The following is a 24,014-nucleotide window of genomic DNA, read 5'->3' on the forward strand; positions in this document are numbered from 1 at the left end:
GCTGTTCCACTCACACAACATACGGTACTTCCACATGTGCAGTGGAAATGACCCTTCTCTCCCCTCTTGTGAAACCCCTCCAAATCTGTTCCAGAGAGTTAGGGGACCCTCTGGAGCAGATTTTGTGGACATGCAGGGAGAAAGAGGACGTCCTGTTAAATAAGGGAGACACTGCTCATGCAGCATTACCTTCTTTACATCTTCCTTTCAAACAGCTGCATTGATATCACTGTGCATATATGTCGGAGAACACTTTAAGTACAAGCTTCAGATACACAGATGAGATTGGACTGAAGAATGCTAATCTCCACTCCATTACGTAATGGGTGTAAAAGTTGCTTTAAAGCTCGGTAGTCCAAATACTTTCAATTGGCCTCTGCAAAAGCCAGTGTAAGAATAATACTAACATTTTATTTTAAAATTCCATCATGTTTGCAATGTACATTTTTGCTAATGTATAATGCCAGCCTTGAAGGAAAGATTGTACAATGGATTTAACTGCCAAGGGCTATTTGCACCTGCAGTGTTAGATATCCTTCTAACAGCAGAATACTAATGCATTTTCATCTGAGAGCGCTTGTTAAGCTTGAAAGATCATGACTAATTCCATTGCTCTCTCCCAAATCCTAGTTCAAGAGTTTTGAATAATTAGGATTCGGTGTTACTTGTAATGTTAGAATGCAGTGATCAGAAACATGATTTTTATATATTAAGCTTATAAGCTACATCCCCCCCCCCATTTTTGCTTGTGTTTCCTTTGAGACATCAAAAATTAAAGAAGATATCATGCCTTGATAGGTTTTGGTAGCATCTGTTAGTTTGTACAGTCCTTCACTGAAACAAAATATATTTTTGTCTGCGTTTTGGGCTTGGATTGCACATCAGTTTTGTAGCATATGGAATGCATGCTACACCTTTCCTATTTTTGTCAGTGCACAAATGCCACGTGGTTATAGTAACATTCAGTATTTAAAGAAAATTCAAATTAATGTTAAAATAGCAGCAGGCTAGGTGGTCTTTTGAATGGGATTTACCCAGAAACTGTTTTTTAAAAAAAGCTTTCTGATTAATTCTGTTTCTGAAACTGCAGTTACATTTTGTGCAGCAGATTTCCAGAAACCCTGCTTCTAAAACGTCTTGATGTGAGTTTGAAAAGAACCTTATTCAGCTCTTGTTGTTTTAGGGAAAACCTCCAACAAAGAAGGCTAAAGTGCTACAAAAACAACCTTTAGTTGCTAAATTAGCTGCATATGCCCAATACCAAGCAACGGTACAGAACCAATCAAAGACGAAAACAGGTAACGTGGATGTTAGATGTCTCTGAGGAATTATTATTGGGTTAACATTCAGTTTTTCAACTTTGGGGAATAATTTCGAGAAGTATTGTAAGGTTTCTCTAACCACATATTTCAGCAATTTCCCAATGAATAAGAGGAATAACGTTTGCTAGTATTGTGAGGTGGGGTCTTTCATCTGAAGCTGAAGGGCATTGGTTGTTGGGGTGAACCTGTGAAACATTCTGAGGGGCTTGGCTCATGTGCCTTGCTTTCTACCCTTTCAGCTGTATTGGCATTTTCAACAGAACACATTGGCTGCTCTAGGGGTAGATAGATTTCTTTCCCATACTGCTATATCCATTTGACTGGATATAATAACTAACTGTCATATGAATCCTGATGGCATCAGTGCATGGGTTAGAATTGGTTTTTTGTTTTTGCTTCTGGCCTACATTAATTAGTTCCAGTCTAATCTATTTTCTAGAGGATTTTCTTTGGATAATCCACCATATTCACCTTGTGGTCATGCTTACAACCGTGCATTTCTGTTTCCTCCCCCACCCTAAAAGAGACTGGAAATGAATTTATATGTATTAAAAATTTATTTAGTAAATTATGTACACATTGCTAAATAAAGTAACTCTTTCTAGCATCTGTTCCAGTGGAAGGCTTCAGTTGGGGCAACTACATCAATAGCAATAGTTTCACTGCCGCTCCTGTTAATTGTTTTAAGCATGTAAGTATGTTGCCTTTGATTTTATTATTTTTAGTAAATAGCTATAAAATAATTGCAACAGAGAATTTACAAACAGCGTGGTGAGAGTGGACTTCCCCTTCCTCCTACAGCTCCCTCTTCACTCCCCCAAATCTGCTTCTGAGAGCCCACCATTAAAGCAAATTTTGGGGGTATGTGAGGGGCTGTAGTTGGTGGGGAGTGAGAAAGTGTTGCTGGCAGACCAGCACAACTGGATTTTATCCTATGGCTTTCCCCTTAATCCTTAGGCATATATGAAATTTTACTGATCTAACAACTGCAGTCTTGGGAGCTTCTATTTCAAAGATGCATGATGCTATTCAGTTTAAATGTTAGCTGTCAAAGCTGTGTGCAAAGTTTCAAAGCAAGTTTTAGATGTGGTTCTTGCCTGTGTGCATAGAACTGATTTACATACTAAGAAACTGTCTTGAAATCCTGTGGACCTTGAGAAGCAACCCAGTTAATTGAAACCAAGTTAGTCTATTGGTTTGTCAGGCTTGGGTGGGGACCTCAGCCCAGCCCAATCAAACAAAGTCCTTTGAAACTGCCTGCAGATCTTCTGTGAACAAAACAGAGCTCTGCACTGTCTCTCCTTAGAAGCAGCTGGAATTCAAAACAAGCGTGTTTTTCAGGTTAGTTTCACAAGAAGGAACATGTTGTAATATGCCACTCTGTCAGTAGTAAGGTGCATTGTATACAAGGCTACATAATAACGATAAGGTTGTTCCTTTTTATAACAGAGATCAAGATCAATAAGTTGCTTTATTAGCAAATAGGCAGACACATCCACAGCAAGGTTGTTTTAGGAATGGGTTCAAGTGATGCTTGTAAAACAAGACTGGTTTGGCTTCTGAGTGTGCTCTTGCTAGTGGAAGAAGAACCGATTTTTGCCCATTCCTCTCCCCTCTGTTGCACTGGAGGGGAAATGGGCATAAATTTGTGGCCTTTCTCCCGCCCTTCTGCTGGATGGGAAGTTTTCTGTGAATGGAGAGATAACTTCAGTTCATGGAAGTCAAACTTTCAATCCAAGCCCCTCTTCTCTAAAGCCCCAATTGTGATGAGTTCAGTATTTCCTTTGTGCTGCATGTAGGGCCAGTTTAATCATTAAAATGGTGGGCTGTATAGGTAATCATCAGGATTATTGTCCTGTGTTTTCATTGATCTTAACATTCATAACTTTAAAAGACAAATTCTACTGCCATACTCATCCCTTTCCATGATCCCATTCTCTCAGCACCTTGTAGCTGCTAGATCAGAGGAAGCAAATGTGATAACAGTAATTCTGACTGGGTTCCTTCAATCCCTTTTATGAACGAAGCGTGACCAAAATGAGGCAGGTGCTGAATCTTTTTTGCCTTGTAGTAGTTTGCTGTTGCCACCTGCTTGTTTAACGCGTTGGTGGTGCAAGTCATGCACTGTCAATGACTTTAGACATGTTGGGAGAGAACAGGCCAAAATCAGCAAGCACCAAGGGTGTGGCTGCAGCAAAAAGACAAATGATTTGTATCAGCAAGCAGAGATTGTTTCCTTCAACCAAATAAACCCGTGCAGCATGTGAGAGAAGGAGGATAGCTGCCTTCTTGATGGTCTGGTTATCCCTGACAGACTGGTTTGCTTTAAAAAAAAGAAAGAAAGAAAGTTGAAGCAATTTAAATCTGTATATGATTCTGGGGATTGTGGAATTGTCTTTAAGGCTGCAATCCTACACATGCTTTATTAGGAGTAAGGCCCATTAAACACAGTGGCAATATCTTTTGAGTATAGAATGAAGTTGAAGGTTTCATGTCTTTATTAAACCACTAATTTTCAGACTCAATTTGTATCCTGTGCAGGACACAGAAAAGCTAGTGAGATACCTTGGGTGAGCAGTCATATTCTTGGAAAAGAATTCCTTTTGATTAACACCCCCCCACACACATTATACGTGCCCCTGTATTTTGGAGGGACAAGTGTCACTGGGGGATGTTGCCTGGAATACTGACTTCAGGTCTCAAATGTATTAAGGGGGCACTGATTGTACATTATATTTGTATCCCAGGTTTCTTTGCAAAAGTATCTTTCAAAGCAACTATCACTGAAACATACAATAAAATCCAACAAACAACAATAAATGAAACAATCAATTACTCTAACAGCAGAAGTATGGTTTAAATTGTATGCATTAAAATATCTAGAAAATAAATTCAGTTTCACATGGTCTCTAACATAGCAGGCACCAGATGATTGTCCCTGCAGAGAACATTCTGCTGTTGGACACCCCCAGCAAGAAATCTGGTATGTTTAGCCAATAGAGAAGAAGTGGGGGGAAGCACAATGGCACTTTTCAAATATGTGAAAAACTGTCACATAGAAGAGGGCAAAGATCTGTCCTGGGCTCCTCAGAGGGCAGAAGTAGATCTAATGAGCATAGATTACAGGAGGGTAGATTTCACTGAGCATTGTGAAAAACCTCTTGACAGTAAGAACAGTTTGAGGATGGAACCAGTTACTTAGTTGGGGTGGGTGAATGGGCAAGCTGTCACCGGAGAGCTTAACATAGAGGCTGGACAGCCATCTCTTGAGTTTGCTGTAGCTCTGGCATACAAGCCCCCTCCAGTTTTGTTTTTATGATAGTTCTACTGCATCTCCTCCATTGGGTGATAACTGAAGACTTGGGGGAGCCTTTTCTCCCTCCTCTTAAAGAGCAGCAAATGAGTGAATTATGAGCTTTACCTAGCCAAGAAAACATGGGTCAGCTCTGTGGCAGTGAAGGTGCAAGGGTGGACAAGTGCTCTTTGCCGCTTGCCTGCTACTTGCACTTAGGCACGTTGCTAAGTCACAGACTTTGTAGCTGCTTTTTCACCAGCGTTTTGCTTTGGCTGGATGTCAATCTGCTCTGCATGCAGAGTGTCCCAGGTTCAATCTTCTGCATCTCCAGAAGAAGCTGGGAGAGACCTTTGCCTGAAATCCTGGATGCTGCCAGTCATTGTAAACAGTACTGAGGTGGATGGACCAATGGTCTGCCATGCGTAAGGCAGCCTCTGTGTTTCTATATTTGAGCATGTTCTGGTGTACAGTGTAGTATTATAGAAAGAACGGTGATTCATGAGGAAGGAGACCACAATTAGATGTTGTATGTTCTCTTAATTCTTTCATTTCAGCCTAGCATAGGCAGATGACAATATGTGTCTCAGAATTTCATCTTGAATTCCTTGCTTTATATGGTGAGCAACACAGTGATGAGGATTGTGTTCTGCTGCTCATACTTTCAATAATCATCAACAACATAAAAGTCTAGGAGGTTTTTTTGGGGGGGTGGGGAGATATCTAATGAAGCTAAATGACTCACAAACGAATTACGCAAGACTAAGTATGCATTTGGAACCTAATTTTAAGGTATTTTCTAAATTGGGGTAGGGAGCTGGATCCAGTCAGTTGGCTGGAACTTGCATTGCTGCACCATTGGGCCATTTTGGTGGGTGGGGCCCTCCTACCTGACAGTCATCTGACTTCACTATGATGTCAGGTGACCCATTTTTCCTTTGTAGTGTGGCAACTGGGCTACATAGAAATTTTAAGCCAAGTAGGGGTTGAAGTTACCCCCAGTAAGCTGATAGTAGCTGACTTCAAGCTCCATTTTTGGGTGGAATCAGCTGTGGTAACTCAGTAGCACAGCATATTTGAGCTGGTTTACTTTTGGTAACGGTTAGCTCATTGGTTGTGCACTGGCGAGGGAGCCTACCTGTCACCATCAGGAGTGCCTTTAAAGGTTACCAATTATACACTGGCAGTATGCCTTTACCTGCTCCTCATCTGATGCATCATTTGTGGGACTGTGGTTTGGGGGAAATGGCCTTGCAGACCAAATCGGAACCCCTGCCAGACGTAATTAGATCTATGGGCTGGAGGTTCCCCATACCTACCCTAAATGGATGTGCCTATTAAAACAGAGCTATGTAGGCAGCACAGACCATTGCAACAAACTGTTCTGATAGCATTTCGTGCACAATCTGCTATTGATTGTGCTGGTCAACACAGTCATGTTTCTAATCTTAGTTTCCATGCCTGAAGTCATCTGTGCGTATATTCTGTTTTAAAATCTACCTCCAAGAGCGTGCACACTTGCAAACTTGCAAATCGGCATTCAAAACCAACTCTAGCAGCTATATGTTCTATATGTTCAGTGTGGTGTAGTGGTTAAGAGCGGTGGACTCGTATAATCTGGTGAACCAGGCTCGCATCTCCGCTCCTCCACATGCAGCTTCTGGGTGACCTTGGGCCAGTCACACTTCCCTGAAGTCTCTCAGCTTCACTCACCTCACAGAGTGTTTGTTGTGGGGCAGGAAGGGAAAGGAGATTGTTAGACGCTTTGAGACTCCTTAGGGTAGTGATAAAGCGAGATATCAAATCCAAACTCCTCTTCTTCTTGATGTTGAGGAGGAAATGAGCTTCATTACTTTTAATTCATTCCACTGTGTCCATATAAACAGGTATAGGGATTGCAGATGAGTCTACGTAGTAACATATAGTACATTAAATAGGCTGCCTTGTAATTAGCATTCAGATGTTCCACAAAGGAGCGCAAATGCTTCCTCTTATTTATGTCCTAATTGCTGCTAGTGCAAACAAATGGTCGATTTGTTCCGAGGAAGTTGTAAAGTCTTATCTGGAGCTTTCCCTAGGCTTAACTTCATTATAGGGTTGCATGATTTCTATAAAACATACCAAATTCCATCAGTTATCTTAATAAAAGCTTTGCATCTCAAACATTTTGCCCCACTGCCTTTCTGGAAGAGGGGAGGGTGTCCTATGGAAAGTATATTTTTTGTTGCACAAGCCCCGTTTTTAAAGGTAATGTGCATTGGATGGATATGGAATCGTTAAATGCAACAGATCAGGGTCACTGCAGACCCAGCAAGAATCTTCATCACTTTTTGCTCATCATGCAGACCTGGCCATATGTGCTAGAACTGGGATTGGAAACTTGTGGTCCTGCGGATGTTAATGGGCTCCCAACGCCCATCACCCCAAGCTAGCACAGGCAACGATCAGGGATGATGGGAGTCATTGTCCAGACACAGCTTCTTTATCCCCCTGTACTGGTAATAGTACAACAGAACAAACATGACAGCTACTAGCATTGTTCTCTGCATCAGATAGTGGATGGTCTTAAACCTATGCACACTTGGGAGTAAGTACCATTGAACTCAGTAGAAACTGTTTATTTAGTGCATTGTAACCTGGTTTTCAGATGCAATTTATTTATAAACTGTATGTAATTACATGAGGAATATTTTCCCCCTTTTCACTAGATGGCACTGATGCATTATCTGCTTACTAGCGTTCCTCCCCCTTTTTAAAATGCAGATATTATTCTCAATCCAGAGAGATATGTGAGGTCTGCATGTGCAGTGGGGCTTTTTCTGTCTGATTCCATGCAGCAGCTTTGTCTGAAGCAAGCAGTTATTTAAATTTATGCTAGTATTTTTAAAAAACAAACAAACAGCAGCTCATTCATTGTGGGGTGGGAGAGCCTCTCTTGGGTGGGGTCGCCTTGTGCTTGCACCCACATGAAGGGAACTCTGGATTGTGGTCACTGCATATGCAACAGATATATCAGGTGCACCTGGAAAACAAAAATCTTGCACCATAGTTCTAAAGCCCCAGAGGCCTTAAATATTTCTGCCTGGTGTTTTTAGTGCATTTGAGAAAAGCCAGTAGTAATACTTAGCTATTCCAGGCAGAGAAGTTATAGGGTCAGCCTTTTTTTTTTGGGTTGGGAAGCCCACTTACATGAACCTGGACCTTGCCCATCAAGACCTTCCTGATTGCAACTTACCTTGCAGGGAAGGCGGCTGTCCCTCCCAGATAATTCCTCCAGAGTGTGCGCTGGATCAGAGTGGTGGCCCAGGCAGACCTTCCTTTTATTGGGAAGGAGCCCAAGATGGATGCCTTCATCATGAGTTCGAAAGGTAAACTTGTTCTTATCTGTATGCTTATGGTTCTGCTAGTAAGCGTATTGCGCAAGAGAAGACAGTATGCTGGATATACACAGTGTACCATCGTTTCAAGGCCACGAGACCCAAACCCATGATGGCTTTCTTTGGAAGCGACAGCCATATGGATTGGTGTAGGAGGAACTAGCAGAACCGCGATCTTCACAGACAAGGACAAGTTTAACTTTCTGCTATACCCCTATACCAATCCGAAACTTTGAAACCTGATGCATTCAATTTTGTTTCAATTGAATGGAGTTTTTGACGGGCATGTGCGACTCACAGGGATGTATGGCTCCAGTCTCTTTCTCACCATATGGCCTACCTCACAGGGTTGTTGTTAGATTAATTACTAGAAAAGAATCACTGCTGTCCTCCTGGCAAAGTTCATGCGGGTAACAGTTTGGGACAGGTTGTGTGCAGAGCTGCAGTATGAGATAGGATGGATGCATCTGTGACTCTGGGGCGTGTGGTTCCTTATGACAATCTCTCACGTGCCCATGGCTCCAAAGAGCTTGACAAGCCCTCACTGTAGCCATTGCGCCACACTGTGATACCACACATACTGTCAGCTAGGTGACTCCCGCTGCACGCATTGCCCTCCTGGCCACATTTTAGCTTCAGTCATGCCCAGCACTATTCTCCCCCCCCCCCCCCGGTACTTTACTTTATGGAGAGGGGAAACCACAATAACTTTTGAATCACGGATTGGAACTTGACCAATTAAAAGGTCTACTTCACAAAAAGGCCAAACTTTTCACCAAAATTTGAAAGAAATATGTGATTTCTTTATAAATGGGAAAGAGGTCAAACTTTTAAACTTGTTGGATCTGTGTTAATTTTTATTGGATTGTTCTTTTTTTGGGGGGGTACTTTCATACACCTCATCGGGTAGACCATGTGTATGCAAAATTTCAAATTCACCAGTTCTATTAGCTATAGCCTGTTGAGACTTACCATGACGGAACTTGATTAACTGTAGAAGAACTGCCCTGCTTCTATTATCAGCATTCCCACCCCACAATAATACTCAGCCTAAATCTGTTTTCTGAACCTTGACAGCACCTGGCCATAAAGAGCTGCTGAAACCTCCTCCTCCTCCTCTTCCTCCTCCTTAAGAGGTGATCTGATAAAGACCAGAATTCATTCAAAATCAGAATGTTCCTGTTCACAACTAGATCAGTTTCATTCTGGAGATGATACGTTGCTGAGATACATTCATGTTACTACTTCTGTATAGTTTTCATTTGATTGTCAGTCCACTATTTTAACTAGTCAGGATTTTCCAACCCAATCCTCAACATGTTTACTCAGATGTCCCACTGAATTCAATGGGCCTTACTACTAGGAAGTATTGAGGGCTGCTGCTTTAGGTCATAATGCCTCCAGATTTGTCACTCCCAGACTTTTATGTATAGCTTCCAAGTTGACAGCACAAATACTTAATGTGGCATGTATATTTTCTGCTAAAGCACTCATTACTCCCTGAGAGTTTAAATAGACATGTTTTCAGTTAACATTCCCCTCATGTGTAAATTATTTACCTTGCCAGAAAAGTAAGGTTGGTTGCCCTGGAATCACTTGCTGACACATCTGTGTAAGGAGACTGACTTATTTCTTGTAGCTTCTCAAGTATACTTGAGAAGGAACTTGAATATTTCCACAGCTGGATTAACTGCATGCTTTTCTAGCATGTGCAGAAAAGAAAGTTATTGTTGCAGTAGCCCATTTTAAAATATTAATCAGCAAATCTTCAAAGGTATTTCATCAGTTCTTCATTAAGTTAATTCATTATAGCAAACTCTGCTCATTTCCTATTTAGTCCAATATCTCTTGCCATTCCTGTGTTGCGCATTCTGTTGTTGCTGTTCCTGAAGTAGTTAAAATCTGCAGAAAGTTCATATTCCAGGTTCACCCACAAATGAAGTAATTTTCTCTTTTTTAAAAAAAGAATTGCAACTAATTTCCACACATTGACCATTGCTAAAAAGGGAAAGCTACACATATCATTTTCTTCACACGATACTTTAAGGAAGTGATGCTACAACGAGTCATTAATGCAACAAAGGACTTCAAGGATAATTCAGATTTTTTAACTATGAGGTTACTGAAAAATAAAATTACCGTAAACCTTCACTGGTTGTGGTGGGTGAGAGAGGGAGGGATTCACTGTCATCAACAAAGGTAAGCCATGAGTTAACCAGTTTTACAAGCAGTAACCAGATAGCTTCCCCCGGAAAGAAAAGCCAGAGAGCTTGGCTAGTATTAATAGGTGGAAATAAGTGTTTTTATGAATTACATGGTTTCTAACTTATTTTCCTAACATTGCAGGCACCTATGGGGACTTGCTGGGGTGACATCTCAGAAGGTGTACGTGTAGAAGTCCCTAACACAGACTGCAGCCTACCTACCAAAGTCTTCTGGATTGCTGGGATTGTAAAATTAGCAGGTTACTAACTTTGCATAAAATAATGCATTTTGAAGTGTAACTGTCTCAATAAATAATTCAGGGATTTGAGCAGGTGTATATATTATTTAAAACAAAATGCATAGCAGAAGGGATAAGTCTTCTGTGTTGAATGATCCTTAAGGTTGCCATAGTGGGGCAAGTTCCTATTAAGTCAACAGTGGTTTACCAAGCAGATCTGTTTGAAACCCTGCCTATAAGGGATGATTCTGTGGAATTTAAAAGACTGTCATATTCAGATCTTGAATGCTATACACACTGTTAATTGTAGGCTTTGTTGTGATTCTTCAGGGGGTGATAAGGAGTAATTGTAATTTTTGTATTATTAGAGCTACAATTGATATGTTTTCAACTTTAGGGGTTGAAAAACTTTGCCTTTGAGTAGTTTCCCTGATTCCTGATAAGTCTCTTGCTTGTGATTTTGAGCTAAGACTCATAATTTCCCGGCAGACTTCATTATGTGAAATTCCCTTTATGATCAACACACTGCTGTCCTCCAAGCAAAGCACTCTAGGTGTTTGAAACAAGGTTATACACTCATGGCTTGTGGCTCTTTCTTTCTCTGTGACCTTTGAATGTTTGCATTGAGATAGCAGTTAAACCAACAGGCTCCCAACACATAGTTTGAGAAGCCTCATGTAAAACAAATTGCCTTAAAAACCAGGGAAAAAAATATATATTTCAAGGCCATGTCTTCTAACAGTATACTGTGCAGGAGTCGCCAACCTTTTTGAGCCTGTGAACTCATTTACAAATTGGAGAAATGGTTGTGGGCACTGCATGCACGCAATAATATGCGCCAACTCCTAGGGGCCCAAGCAATTTTGGCCCCCCAAATATTTTTTTGAGGTGGCTGGGCCCCCTCAATATTCAGAGGACGTCACACAATGTCCCTCCAATCCTTTGGAGAAACTGGTGCCTCTGCACTCATGGCAACCTATTCTATTGGCTACAATAGATTGCTTCATTCAAGCTTAATTTCCGTGGAGGAAGAGACCTACGAGGGCTATGTTGGTGACCCCTAGTATAGTACAGTCGTATCTTGGAAGTTGAACAGAAGCCTTTCTGGAAGTCCGTTCGACTTCCAAAACGTTCGGAAGCCAGAGAGCGGCTTCTGCAGCCTGCAGGCCAAGCGGAAGTCACAGAAGCCCCATTGGATTTTCAGCTTTCAAAAATACTTCACAAACCGGAACAGACGCTTCTGGATTTGCGGCGTTTGGGAGCCAAAATGTGTGAGAACTAAGCTGTTTGAAAACCAAGGTATGACTGTAACATCAATGTAGGAACTTCCCCTATTGACACAGCTCTAGTATAGGCAGTGGCAGCTGAAGACCACTTCCAACATCAGCTCGCTTCCTCTGGAAGCTGTTTCAAATGAAGGGGAGTGTGTGTTTGATTGTGGTGCATTTCTTCCTTAAGAGTAGCATGGATCAGCATGAGATTTCCTTCTCTTTCAGGTTACAGTGCTTTACTAAGATATGAAGGCTTTGAAAGCGATTCAAGTCTTGACTTCTGGTGTAACATCTGTGGTCTTGATATCCATCCGGTTGGTTGGTGTGCAACAAGTGGGAAGCCTCTAGTGCCGCCTCGATGTACGTAAATCTGACTTTTAACTGGCTGACCTTTAGTTTAATTTATCTTATGCTCTCTGTACTGATCCTTTAACTAACTTTACATACTCTCTTATGTTAAGTATAAATCTGATATCACAACATCTGTATATCTCTCTCTGTATTTATCATATGAATGGATGTGCTTGTGTCTAACTCACGTTGTTGTCAAAATAGCTAAAAGTACTTCACGATGATAAAGTATCTGGATTTCCAGTAAATTCTGAAGACAATAACTTTTTGACATTGCTCATTCAGTGTCTTGCAGTACAAATTTTCAAAAGTGGTTAATGTCTGTTTGTTTTTCTGAATCTTGACAGCCATTCAACACAAATACACAAACTGGAAAGCTTTTCTGGTGAAACGACTCACTGGTGCCAAAACTCTTCCTCCCGACTTCTCTCAGAAGGTGAGGCTGGTTTCAAAGAAGACCCTTGTCAGCCTTTTTGGCTTATTTATTATAGTACTTACAAAATGCTTTTGAGCATGAATACTCTAAAAACTGTTACATAAAAACAGTAAAATGCAATATGAAAATCAGAATTGGAGCAGAAAGCAAAAGCTGGCAGCAACAACAAAAAAGCAGCATCAGTTGGACCAGAAACAAAAGTTTCCAAAGCCTAAGTTATGAGACCACCACAGGAAAAGCTCTTTTCCTAGTTGGCAGTCTAAAGTCTGAAAGTGATGGTACCTGTCTTTGTTGACTGATCATAAAACTGGGTGTGGAAAGGGGAACAAAACAGGGGAAAGCACTCCCTGTGATACTTGTGGGCAATAGCAGATTCACATAGCCATTGTTGTAGATGGGTATTTGCAGAGGTACATATGTTAACGCTGCACGATTATATGTTTTCAGGTGTCAGAAAGCATGCAGTATCCCTTTAAGCCTTCTATGAGAGTAGAAGTTGTTGATAAAACTCATCTCTGCCGAACACGGGTAGCAATTGTAGACAGCGTAATTGGAGGCAGGTTAAGATTGGTATATGAAGAAAGCGAAGACAAAACAGATGACTTCTGGTGCCATATGTACAGCCCACTCATACATCCCATTGGTTGGTCTCGGAGTATAGGACATCGGTTCAAAAGATCTGGTAAGCTCCTTTTGTGCAGAGTTTCCCACAAACAAATTAATATATCACATTGATGTTCACGTCAGCTTTCAAGATACTGTATGAGAGTTGGACAAAGAAAGATGCTTTGAGGTTTGCTTGCTTTTTAAGCCATCAAGTGGTGTATACATTTTATGGAATAAAAGTATTTTTTTAAAAAAATGCTTTATTTGGTTTTGGTAGGCGTTTGTATTTTTAAAAGGTCACATGTTTGAAGTAGTAAATTAGAAATCTTCATCTATGGTTTTCCCCCTTTTTCACAGATATTGCCAAGAAACAGGACGCTTATTTTGATGCACCCCCACATTTATTTGCTAAGGTATGATGTTTTGCAAGGAACGTGATTTATAATGGAAGGAATTGTTCATCAGCATTGAAGCTGGAGAAGCAAATAGTCTGTGATGCTGACCTGTGTTGCTTCCATTTGTTGCCTCAAAATGTTTCTTTAGGTAAAGGAAGCCGAGTCAAGTGGAGAATGGTTCAAGGAGGGGATGAAATTGGAAGCCATAGATCCATTAAACCTTTCTGCAATATGTGTGGCAACAATTAGAAAGGTAAATATATTAGTTTAATTTTGCTTGTAATTTCCGTTGCTATTGCTCTTGAGTGAATTTTCATTTTGTGTATGTATTTTATTGTGTTTTGTACTTCAATATATAATTAGTTGTTTTGTGATTTTAAACTATTGCAAGGGGGCGGGGAATTATATTAAACAAACAAATCATATGGTCTGCCTCTGCTCCCTTAACTCATTTTTTAAGGGATCAGGAGCATTACATAGGTACTGGTTGTAACCAGCATAGTGTTGTACAAAAAAATCAGGAACCATATGGACAATATTGTTGTTTGCCTTAAAACAGGGTTGCCAAGTCAACCAGCAGCTGAATTTCTCTGAAAGCTTTTGCTCTTCACTTCCTGGTATTTTCCCACCTTTAAATGACTTTAACTTCTAAATCTTAACTGCTGTTTGTTTTTTGTTTATCTAGGTATTAGCAGATGGATATCTTATGATTGGGATCGATGGCTCTGAGGCAGCAGATGGGTCTGACTGGTTTTGTTACCATGCCACCTCCCCTTCTATATTCCCCGTTGGTTTCTGTGAAATTAACATGATTGAACTAACTCCACCCCGAGGTATTCATACTTTCTTGTGCATAAATCTATACATGTCTTGCAAGCCGTGTTATGTGGAATAATTCATTTCTTTTTCCTTAAGCTTGTTTGCAAAAATCATATCCTTCACATCTCTGTTCAAACTCTAGTTTGGAGTTGCCAAACCAATTGTCGTTTAGCAGACAAGTGTTTCATTATTGCTTGCTTAACTATCCTTTGGCTGGCTGGGAATGTTGCAACTCTCTTTTTCTGACTTGGTTCTCCCGTTTGCTTTTTAGTCAGTGCAGAGTAAAGGAGTATAAGAATTGCCACTGCTGTGGCTTGCTGAAGTGGTGTAGATGGGACAAGCAGCTAGGCTAGGTGCATTATGGTTTAATGTCACCTCTTCATTAGTTATGCTATCCTCAAAGTAAGTGGCACTCTTCTCACCTGTCTAGGCCAGATTGGCCTAGTAACAGCATATATTCTGCCTAGTTTGATCAATTACTTCCTGTGATTTCCCCCCTAAAATCTGGGCTCAAGGTCATCCAGTGAATCTGGTTGGCAGGAGATTCAGGAGAGGCAAAAGGAAATACATTTTCGCATGACAATGTGTAAAATTCTCTGCCCGATATCTGAAGGCTACTATCTTAGATAGCTAAGGGAATTGGATAAATTCATGCCGGGTAAAACTGTCAGTGGGTGTCAAGGGTTTTTTGCTTTTTTGTTTTGCATTTAAGGTTAGTGGGGTGGCCTCTTATTCAGAGCTCTGTCTGTACATTTGTGGTCCTTTATTGCACTCTGGCACTTCTGCTGAGGGAAGGGCCATAATTCAGTGAGAGATGGCATGTTTTGCATGCAGAGGCTCTAGAGCTGGATTCCAATGTTCTTCACCCCCCAGTAAGTGTTCCAACTAGTGTTGTGATCTGGCAGCATCGGGAGGGCCCTCAGTTGAGTCCCTAGCATCAACAGCGAAAGGGATCTCTGATAAGGTAAAAGAGACCTCTATGTGATACCTTGGAGAGCTTTTGGCAAAGTAGACTATGCAGGGCTAGATGGACTGATGATCCCACTTGGGAGGAGTAACTTCATAATTTATTCTAAGAAATGTATACCCTGTCCTTCCATGGTTATCAAACTGCTTGGGGCAGATTGTTTATGCGTGTGAGTGTGTGTCTGTGTACAGATCAGGGCAAATGTTTTTGTGATGCTACTACATAACTGTTAATCCCTTCTAGGTTATGCAAAACTACCTTTCAAATGGTTTGACTACCTCAGGGAAACGGGTTCAGTAGCAGCCCCTGTGAAGTTCTTTAACAAGGTAAGACCAAAATATTTCACAGTTGTAGTGTACCTACAATTTGTGGTGCTCATTCCTTTGTTGGCAGCCCCATAGAATCTAGAAAATGTCTTCACATGTAGCTGTTATAGAAAAGCATCTTAACTATAAATAGAAAAGAGTACTGGCAGATAAGTACTTTCAGTAGATTCACCCTGTGGATTTAAGACTAATTAAATGCAATGGTGGTTGAAGAAGGAAAAGAGTTATCCCAGTATTGCAATATTGGCATTTGAATGCTATATGAACACCTTTAGTTGGAACAGGAATATCATAGCTGGGATGTAGTGAATGCACCCATTTCTGTGCCTCTCTTCCTTGAGGATATGCAACACTGAAAAACTCAGATATTTTATGTCATGTATGCAAGTCTTGTTTTGCATGACCGTACCAAATTAAATTAATTTTTTAAAAGAAAAGCTTATTAAATCATTGGTTCCATTCTGAAGCCCACACTTCAGTTTCCAAAAACTGAATATATTAGAGATTCAATTATCAAAAACCTTTCTGTTTAACATGTTACATTAAGGGCTTTCCACTTTCACTTATGCACCAAAGTGCTAGGGAATTACAACTGTTGAAAGGGCCACACCCTCAACAGATATATCATTTAGGCAATATTGATATGGTATCCTATCCTGTGGTTCATTCCAGCTTTACCACTACCTTGGGGCTGGATGGCTGTCAGTGGTGGACCTAAGTATGTACCAGATTTTTCTGTTCACTGAAAAACACACATGGATGGAGCCTATTTAACTAAAGCTTCCATTCCACCTTAAAAGTACCAACTGACAGCTAAAGTAAAGCATGACCAGGTAACTTGACTTGGGATCTCATGAACCCAGTATTTATAACCAAAGTGAACTAAAGGTCTGGTAGAAAGCTCTAGGAGATCCCAAGTGTTGTGCTGGATCATCTGTTACTACCCTGTTTTCCCGAAAACAAGACAGTGTCATATATTAATTTTTGCCCCCAAAGATGCACTAGGTCTTATTTTGGGGAGAATTATGAGTCAACCAGACTCCGTTAGGGCAGAGCGAGCAGCAGACGGCAACTTGTCCTGCCGGCGGCGCAGGCTCTCTGATTTAAAGAGACCTCATACTGTCTGAACAGCTCTGGCTGCGCTGTGGCCAATCAGTGAGCTGCGTGACGGCACCCGCCACTAGGGTCCAGAGGAGTCAGACGCCTTACAGTAGCTTCGGGGGCCTTATATTCCGGGGAGGCCTTATGTTCGGGGGAGGACTTATTTTCGGGGGATGCCTTATATTACAGCGAGAGGTAAAACTGGAAGTAGGTCTTATTTTCAGGGGATGTCTTACTTTCGGGAAAACTGGGTACATACCTTGGTAGAATGAGAGTGCTCACAAGTGTAAGGAAATGTACCAGGAGAGAGAAAGGTTCCGTTATGGGAGAGGTGACTGTGAACATGTTTTAATCACAAAACTTTGCTTTTCAAAGCAATATGATGTGCTTGTCTTACATCTCTGTTCCAGGAAGTTCCAAACCATGGGTTTCATGTTTCAATGAAGCTGGAGGCTGTGGACCTCATGGAACCTCGCTTAGTATGTGTGGCTACAGTAACTCGTATTATTCACCGTCTGTTGAGGATACATTTTGACGGCTGGGAAGACGAATATGATCAGTGGGTGGATTGTGAATCTCCTGACCTCTACCCTGTAGGATGGTGTCAGCTAACGGGTTACCAACTACAGCCTCCTGCGTCACAATGTAAGTTGCCCTTAATTTCTCTCCGAACTTTCTATAGCTGAAACGTAGCAGACCTCTCTATGGTAATTTTTTTCATAGCTTTGTTTCTATTTTTAGATTTCAATCTATTTTCTGCCAGGTTACCAGCTAGCGCAAGGGTGTAGTCTGGGCAAACGGCTTGGACTTACACAATGCCATTTGCTTAATACTCCAGAGCTCAATCCGTTAGTCAGTAGTACTTCAGGGTGTTTGTCTTATTCTGTCCCTAATCACCACTGATATTTGGAAGGCAAATAAGAAAGCAAGTTGCTTTTAATGCAGTATTATTGGGAATACTGTATGGTCATGTAGATTAGCAAGTAATTTTGCATTTATTCCTTTAATTAACTAATTTCTTACCTGCCCCTCAAGGTAGTTCACAAATATACAATGAAGAGATAAACATTGTATGTGTTTGCATTGTTACTATATTTTTATCCTATTGTTCTGACTTTTGGTTTATTTCTCTGGTTCATTGCAGTCTTTTAATGATGCCCTTACAATGATCAGTTATAGTAGAGTCATATAACAGGCTTAGCAGCTTGACTCTATTAGTTATCAGTTGTACTGAGCATATTTTTAAAGGCAGAATGGCTCTGATTAGCCCAGATGGTGTGCATTTTGTATGGTAAAATGATTTTACACGTGAAAGTATTAATCATTCCTGACTTGGGGGAATGATTCTGTGTAGTTTACTACCCTGCAACACAGTTGTTAATTCACATCTGGATCATTTTGCTTCCTATCACGTTATAATCACTTTGTCAAATGCGGGATCAAATAATGTGATATTAAAAGAAATGAGGGGCTCTGTCTAAAATTTCAAGAATATTCTGCAGTTTCAAGAGGCACAGGGCTAGAATTATACTGAATATAGGTGCTGCTGTCCACGAGGCTTCTGAAACACAAAGCACACAAAAAGGTGTTTAAATTCACTTTCTTTTTAAAAACATATATTTCAGCATCAAGAGATGGTCAGTCAAGCTCGTCAAAGCAGAAGAAAAAGTCAAAGTCACAACAATACAAAGGACACAAGAAAAGTGGGTAACAGAAATTATTTGTTTTTACCTTCTTGCTGCAAAACTGCCTTTTTCTCTCAGGAAAAATGATGGTTGCGAATGATGCTTTCTGTTGAAATGTTTTTCAAGCTTAAAGTGCATTATGGCACAAGGAAAACTTTTTAAATTGAGTATTTTTTTTGTCACGTGAAATAAAATAAAGTGCAAATATAAGTATTTTTTTAAAGCAAACTCTGTGGTAGTTTCTACTTAATATCTTGGTTTCAGTTTTAGGTCCTTTCATAGAAAACTTTTTCTCTCCAGAATAAGAGATTGATTAATTTTTGTTTAGGGTAGTACTGTCATCTTCACCAAGATAAGATAGATGATATATTTTATTATCATAGAACTAAAAATTAATGCTTTTTTTAGATTCACATAGAACAGGCATAGGCAAACTCGGCCCTCCAGATGTTTTTGGGACTACAACTCCCATCATTCCTGACCACTGGTCCTGTTAGCTAGGGATGATGGGAGTTGTAGTCCCAGAACATCTGGAGGGCCGAGTTTGCCTATGCCTGACATAGAATTAATTTCAATCTAAAGTTAGAGAATACTGTAATCAGTTATAATAAGTATACAGAGTAAAGTGAGGGTGAGTGTAGAAACAGAAATGAAGAATTATTTTTTGAAGTGAGAGCTTAGAAAAGAACTTTAGCATAGAATGTTTTATTGCATGTCTTGACCATTATAAGGTTAAGTTGGCATTCTTTATATTTTGCTTGATTGGTTTTCATGCTGGTATTTTCATCTGAAAGATGACAGCTTTTTGTGGCTACAGGAGCTGGCAAGATTGATCCATAGAGTTAATACCTATGGAGGGTCTGAAACACTGGAAAGACTTCCTTGCGTAGGGAAGTGTAATGAAATTGTACTATATTTTAGCTAAATTAGATTTTAATTTGAAAACTTTATTTTGGACAGGCACACATTACAGCTGAGCTGTTAAGTTTCTCTTAATGGCTCAGCCTACATGGAACTTTTAATTTAGTTCCAGGTAGTGTAAATCATTAGAATTGAAATTACATCCATTGTACATTGTATTCCTTTGTATTTTTATTCTGAAGCAAGTCCCACAGGCCTGGTTCAGATACTTGGTTTACAGTTTGCTAAACCATGATTTTTAGGAGCTGGAAACAAGTGATGGAACCACCCCCTCCCACCTTTGATATCTTCCTTCCACCTTGCTTACCCTCTGGTTTAATAAAACCACAGTTAATAGTTACGTCCAAAACAGGAAACTGCGGTTTAATGTTAGTTTTACCAATCAGGATTTTAAATTCTGAAGTTGTTTTAAGATCCTTGTTGGTAAACCAGTATTAAACCACAGTTTAGAAACAGCAGAGAATGTTGGTTTGGTTAAACTAGGATGCAAGTAATGAGGAAGAAACATGTAATCTCAGTGCTTGTTCCCATTGCTAAAACTGGATTAGTAAGCTTGGGAGTAGAACATACAAACCAGTGGATAGCCTTACCTGAGTGTGTTTGGGATTGTAGCCTCAGCCAAATTCCTTCTGAAATGCCAAGTTTCCCACTTATATTAAACAACAAACGGAGAGCATGACCAGTCCGTTGTATCTGGAAGCAGGTAGGAGCGTGTGTGAGTTGAATGGAGATGGAGAGGAAGGTGAATCCTGGTGTATCTGCAAACATACTGTATCTTGCCCTGTAGAACTGGCACATTCTTTAGCTTGAATTCTGTTATTTTATTGGGAAATGGAATGTTTCTTCTTTTTGGATTTCCAGAAAGGCTCAAACACCGGCGGTTTGAATCCCCGCAATGGGGTGAGCTCCCGTTGCTCGGTCCCTGCTCCTGCCCACCTAGCAGTTCAAAAGCATGTCAAAGTGCAAGTAGATAAATAGGTACCACTCCGGCGGGAAGGTAAACGGTGTTTCCGTGCGCTGCTCTGGTTTGCCAGAAGCGGCTTAGTCATGCTGGCCACATGACCCAGAAGCTGTATGCCAGCTCCTGCGGCCAATAAAGCGAGATGAGCACCGCAACCCCAGAGTCATCCGTGGCTGGACCTAATGGTCAGGGGTCCCTTTACCTTTACCTTACAAATATTTTAACTCTCTCTTTCCCCTTTATCATGACAGTTAATGCAAAGTCATTAATTCCAATAATGAAACTCCTTAGTGTTGCTTTAGAGTTAGACAAATTGTAAATTCACAGAAGGCTATAGACATTTTCAAAGTAATAAGGCTAGGACAAAACCTGTATGCTAAAAATGAGACGCTAAAATGATGTTGGAGCTTGTTACTCCTTCTGCACCTTTCTTAGCTCAACCCTTAATTTAAAGAACTCTTCTGAGATGGAGGAACTAACAACCATGGAGACTATTGTGGAGCAAGCCTCTTCTTTCATCCTCTTTGTTTGCTTTTGACTTTGCTCTATAGCGATTTTCTCCTTTGATCTGACCCCATTAAAAAAAACTAATGTGTTGGAGCCTTAGGTGAAGTTCAGCTAAAATGCTTTATTTTATGTGGCAGGACCTAACTCCTTGAATGTGTATTATTTGACAGTGAACTAAAAGGAAAATTATAAATCTGCCTCAGTTTATTATGAGATGGAAATAACTAGTCTGATTAGTCCTACTGTATATTGATTTTCTGCTCTGACTCTTGGCATTTTAAGTTGAAGAAAGCTTTATTTATTTACCATGCTTTAATTGTAGGAAGCTGTAAACCAATGCAGCTGGATTAATTCATGACAGTGCCTTCTTCTTACAAGCATTTAGTAGTTATATTTATTATATTTATATTAAAAATTATAAGCTGATTTTTAGCCAAAGAGGCTTCAAAGCAGTCTACAACAGCTACATAATGCAATAAGCATTTTCAAAAATAAATAAATAAAAGGAATTTGCACTTTTTTCCGATGGCTGCTTAGTTCACTTGGGAATATTAGTACATACAAGGTGAGGGGTTTAGGACTTTCATGAACTTTAGTACTTTTTAATGCTGACCAAAAAAGACCACTGGCTGTTTTAGATTGTAATAACGAAGACTTTTTGCTTACACCACCTATGTCTGAGAAGTAGACAAAATGAATTGTACTAATCTAGCAAGCATACAGTGAGAATATTTTGTATTGGAATGTCGTTACCAAGTGAGAGTACCACCTTTACAAAGCACAGCTTCCTGGAATTGGGAGAATATTCTGCTCTCTGGGATACCCTCATCACCTGGCTCAGAAGGCACGTGTAGCATCTGTGAAGCTGATCCTGACTTTGATTATTAGGATGCAGCAGCTACTACCGTTTTCTATTTTCTCCTGTTTCTCCCCTCGGCCCAAGCCCAACTCCCAAATTTAAGCCAGACAGAGGGAGCGAGAAAGCAAAGCACTTGCCAATCTCTGCTCATTGATGTGCCCATGGCAAGAAACTGTGACACCTACCATCAGATAAGCACACAAGTACTTCGGCATGTCTTTGGTCAGTTTGGAAAGCCAGATGCTTAAAACCAGGAAGGGAGGTGACGTGATGCTTTTACGGCAGGCTTCCTCAACCTCGGCCCTCCAGATGTTTTTGGCCTACAACTCCCATGATCCCTAGCTATCAGGACCAGTGGCCAGGGATGGTGGGAACTGTAGCCTCAAACAGGAAGCCTGTTTTAGGATTTGTGTAGGAAAAAGCAGCATTCATACCTGTCGGCCAGAGGAGTGCTTCAGGCAAGCCAGCGCTGCACATAGACTCATATGTACTGGTAGAATAATAATAATGATAATAATAATAATAATTAATAATTTATTATTTATACCCCGCCCATCTGGCTGAGTTTCCCCAGCCACTCTGGGCGGCTTCCATAGAAACCAAAAATACACTAAAATATCACAGATTAAAAACTTCCCTGAACAGGGCTGCGTTAAGATGTAGAACAAGTCGGCTTCCACTTTAAGCCTGCCAAAGAAGTTCATTCCAGGAGAAGCCAGTTCAAGGGTAGAGTGAGTATTTTCACACTTAGGTGGAGATGCCCAGATAGGGGCTGAAGTGAGTTTACAGAGATTACCCTTCCCAAGGTTCCGAGATAGGAGGTTCTGAGAGCTCAGAGTTCCATAGCTGGAACCCAGGTAGAAGAGTTTGGATTTGGATTTGATATCCCGCTTTATCACTACCTGAAGGAGTCTCAAAGCGGCTAACATTCTCCTTTCCCTTCCTTCCCCACAACAAACACTCTGTGAGGTGAGTGGGGCTGAGAGACTTCAGAGAAGTGTGACTAGCCCAAGGTCACCCAGCAGCTGCATGTGAAGGAGCGGAGACGCGAACCCGGTTCCCCAGATTACGAGTCTATCGCTCTTAACCACTAGATGGCCTGTGGAGATGGGTCCAGGTCATGATAGTGCTAAGGATTATGTTCCCTATCACAATTTAGACCATGGCTGGTGACAGCTACTTGTGGAGAATCTGTAAGAAAACAGCTGTGGGGCCGTGACCTGCACGGGGGTGTCTATATTGCTTAGCTCCCCATTGTAGTCTTGGTCTGGATTTCGCTTCTCTGCATCAATGGGAGTTTCCCTCTCAGTGCAAATAGCAGCCTAATCATTCATGCATTTAATGAATGCGTGAAGAATCTCACATCCATTTTGGTGTTGTGTGTGGAGAAAATAAAGGACCTATTTGAGCAAAATGCAGAAATCTGCAGTAGTTCAGTAGCTACTGTAATATTCTTGTCTTTAACCTTCCATGGCAGAAGCTTGAAATACAAATTACTTTAGGTAGAACATGACAGTTCACAAAGAGCCTCAGTAGCTTTTTGACAACTTGGCAGAGTTTTTTTCCACCTTGGCAGAGGTTTTATTAGCATGAAACATACTGCAGTGAATTTAATACTAAAAGTGCTATAAAATGGAGCCCATTCTAGTAATACAACATGGAAAATAGAATACCCACCTGCCACACAGAAGGTGGGACCACACTTTTTTGGTTCTCCAAGCATTCTTGCATGAAAACACTTGTTAGTCAAGGGCATCACAGAATATTCACATGCTATCATACTATTCGTTTTTCTCATATTAGTGTGCTGTAGTAGCTGCTGTACATTTTTATTTACATATCCATTCATGATCTGAGAGATGTTGCCTCTCAGAATCATTGACTGATGAGTCCTGCCTTCTGAGTCAAGTCAGAGAGGGTCGCTTCCATAGAGGGAAGCTTCTTCCACCTGTTGAAGCAGGAATTCACAGGTAAGATCTTACTACCACCTACACAGAAATTCTTCAGTAAACATAGCTTCTCAGGGTTATTTTTTTGAATTTCAATACATTTGCCCCATGATTTTTGGGTGGCAAATCTGCATTTTTTATGGAGCAGCTCTTCAGATTGGTCATGTAGGCACTCTTTACTTATCAAGAGACAATGGATTAGAGGTATCGTAGAAAGTAGTTTTTTTGTATAGCAGAGCATGTGCTTAATTGGTGTGACTTTATGAAAACCCTTAGTTTGCAGGTTTTACACAAAATTTAGCCTGTAATTTTAAGCTGCTACTGAGGAATAAACCCAGAGGTGAGACGAGCAATATGAAACCACCAATTTTTTCACTAACAAATTTGCTTTTAAGGGTATTTCTTCCATAAAGAGAGTGGTAAATT

General features: G+C 40.6%; 1 protein-coding gene across 10 annotated transcripts in view; it reads left to right on the plus strand.

Annotated features, from left to right (window-relative positions):
- The window catches only part of MBTD1 (mbt domain containing 1), a 126,809-nt gene that overhangs the window by 90,525 nt on the left and 12,270 nt on the right, over positions 1–24,014 (plus strand). For 9 of the 10 annotated variants that reach the window (XM_081899665.1, XM_081899663.1, XM_081899670.1 and 6 more), the window contains 12 exons: positions 1,184–1,298; positions 1,928–2,013; positions 10,338–10,455; positions 11,931–12,065; positions 12,404–12,492; positions 12,940–13,174; positions 13,456–13,511; positions 13,642–13,746; positions 14,179–14,326; positions 15,523–15,605; positions 17,117–17,351; positions 18,332–18,409. In XM_081899665.1, the coding sequence (XP_081755791.1) occupies positions 1,184–1,298; positions 1,928–2,013; positions 10,338–10,455; positions 11,931–12,065; positions 12,404–12,492; positions 12,940–13,174; positions 13,456–13,511; positions 13,642–13,746; positions 14,179–14,326; positions 15,523–15,605; positions 17,117–17,351; positions 18,332–18,409 (1,483 nt within the window). Of the gene's footprint in view, positions 1–1,183; positions 1,299–1,927; positions 2,014–7,856; positions 7,983–10,337; positions 10,456–11,930; positions 12,066–12,403; positions 12,493–12,939; positions 13,175–13,455; positions 13,512–13,641; positions 13,747–14,178; positions 14,327–15,522; positions 15,606–17,116; positions 17,352–18,331; positions 18,410–24,014 lie in introns of those variants that run through there. The other variant, XM_081899664.1, reaches the window with a different exon arrangement.

The sequence above is a fragment of the Podarcis melisellensis genome, assembly GCF_964234715.1.
Source record: "Podarcis melisellensis genome assembly, chromosome: 2".
Lineage (NCBI taxonomy): Eukaryota > Metazoa > Chordata > Lepidosauria > Squamata > Lacertidae > Podarcis > Podarcis melisellensis.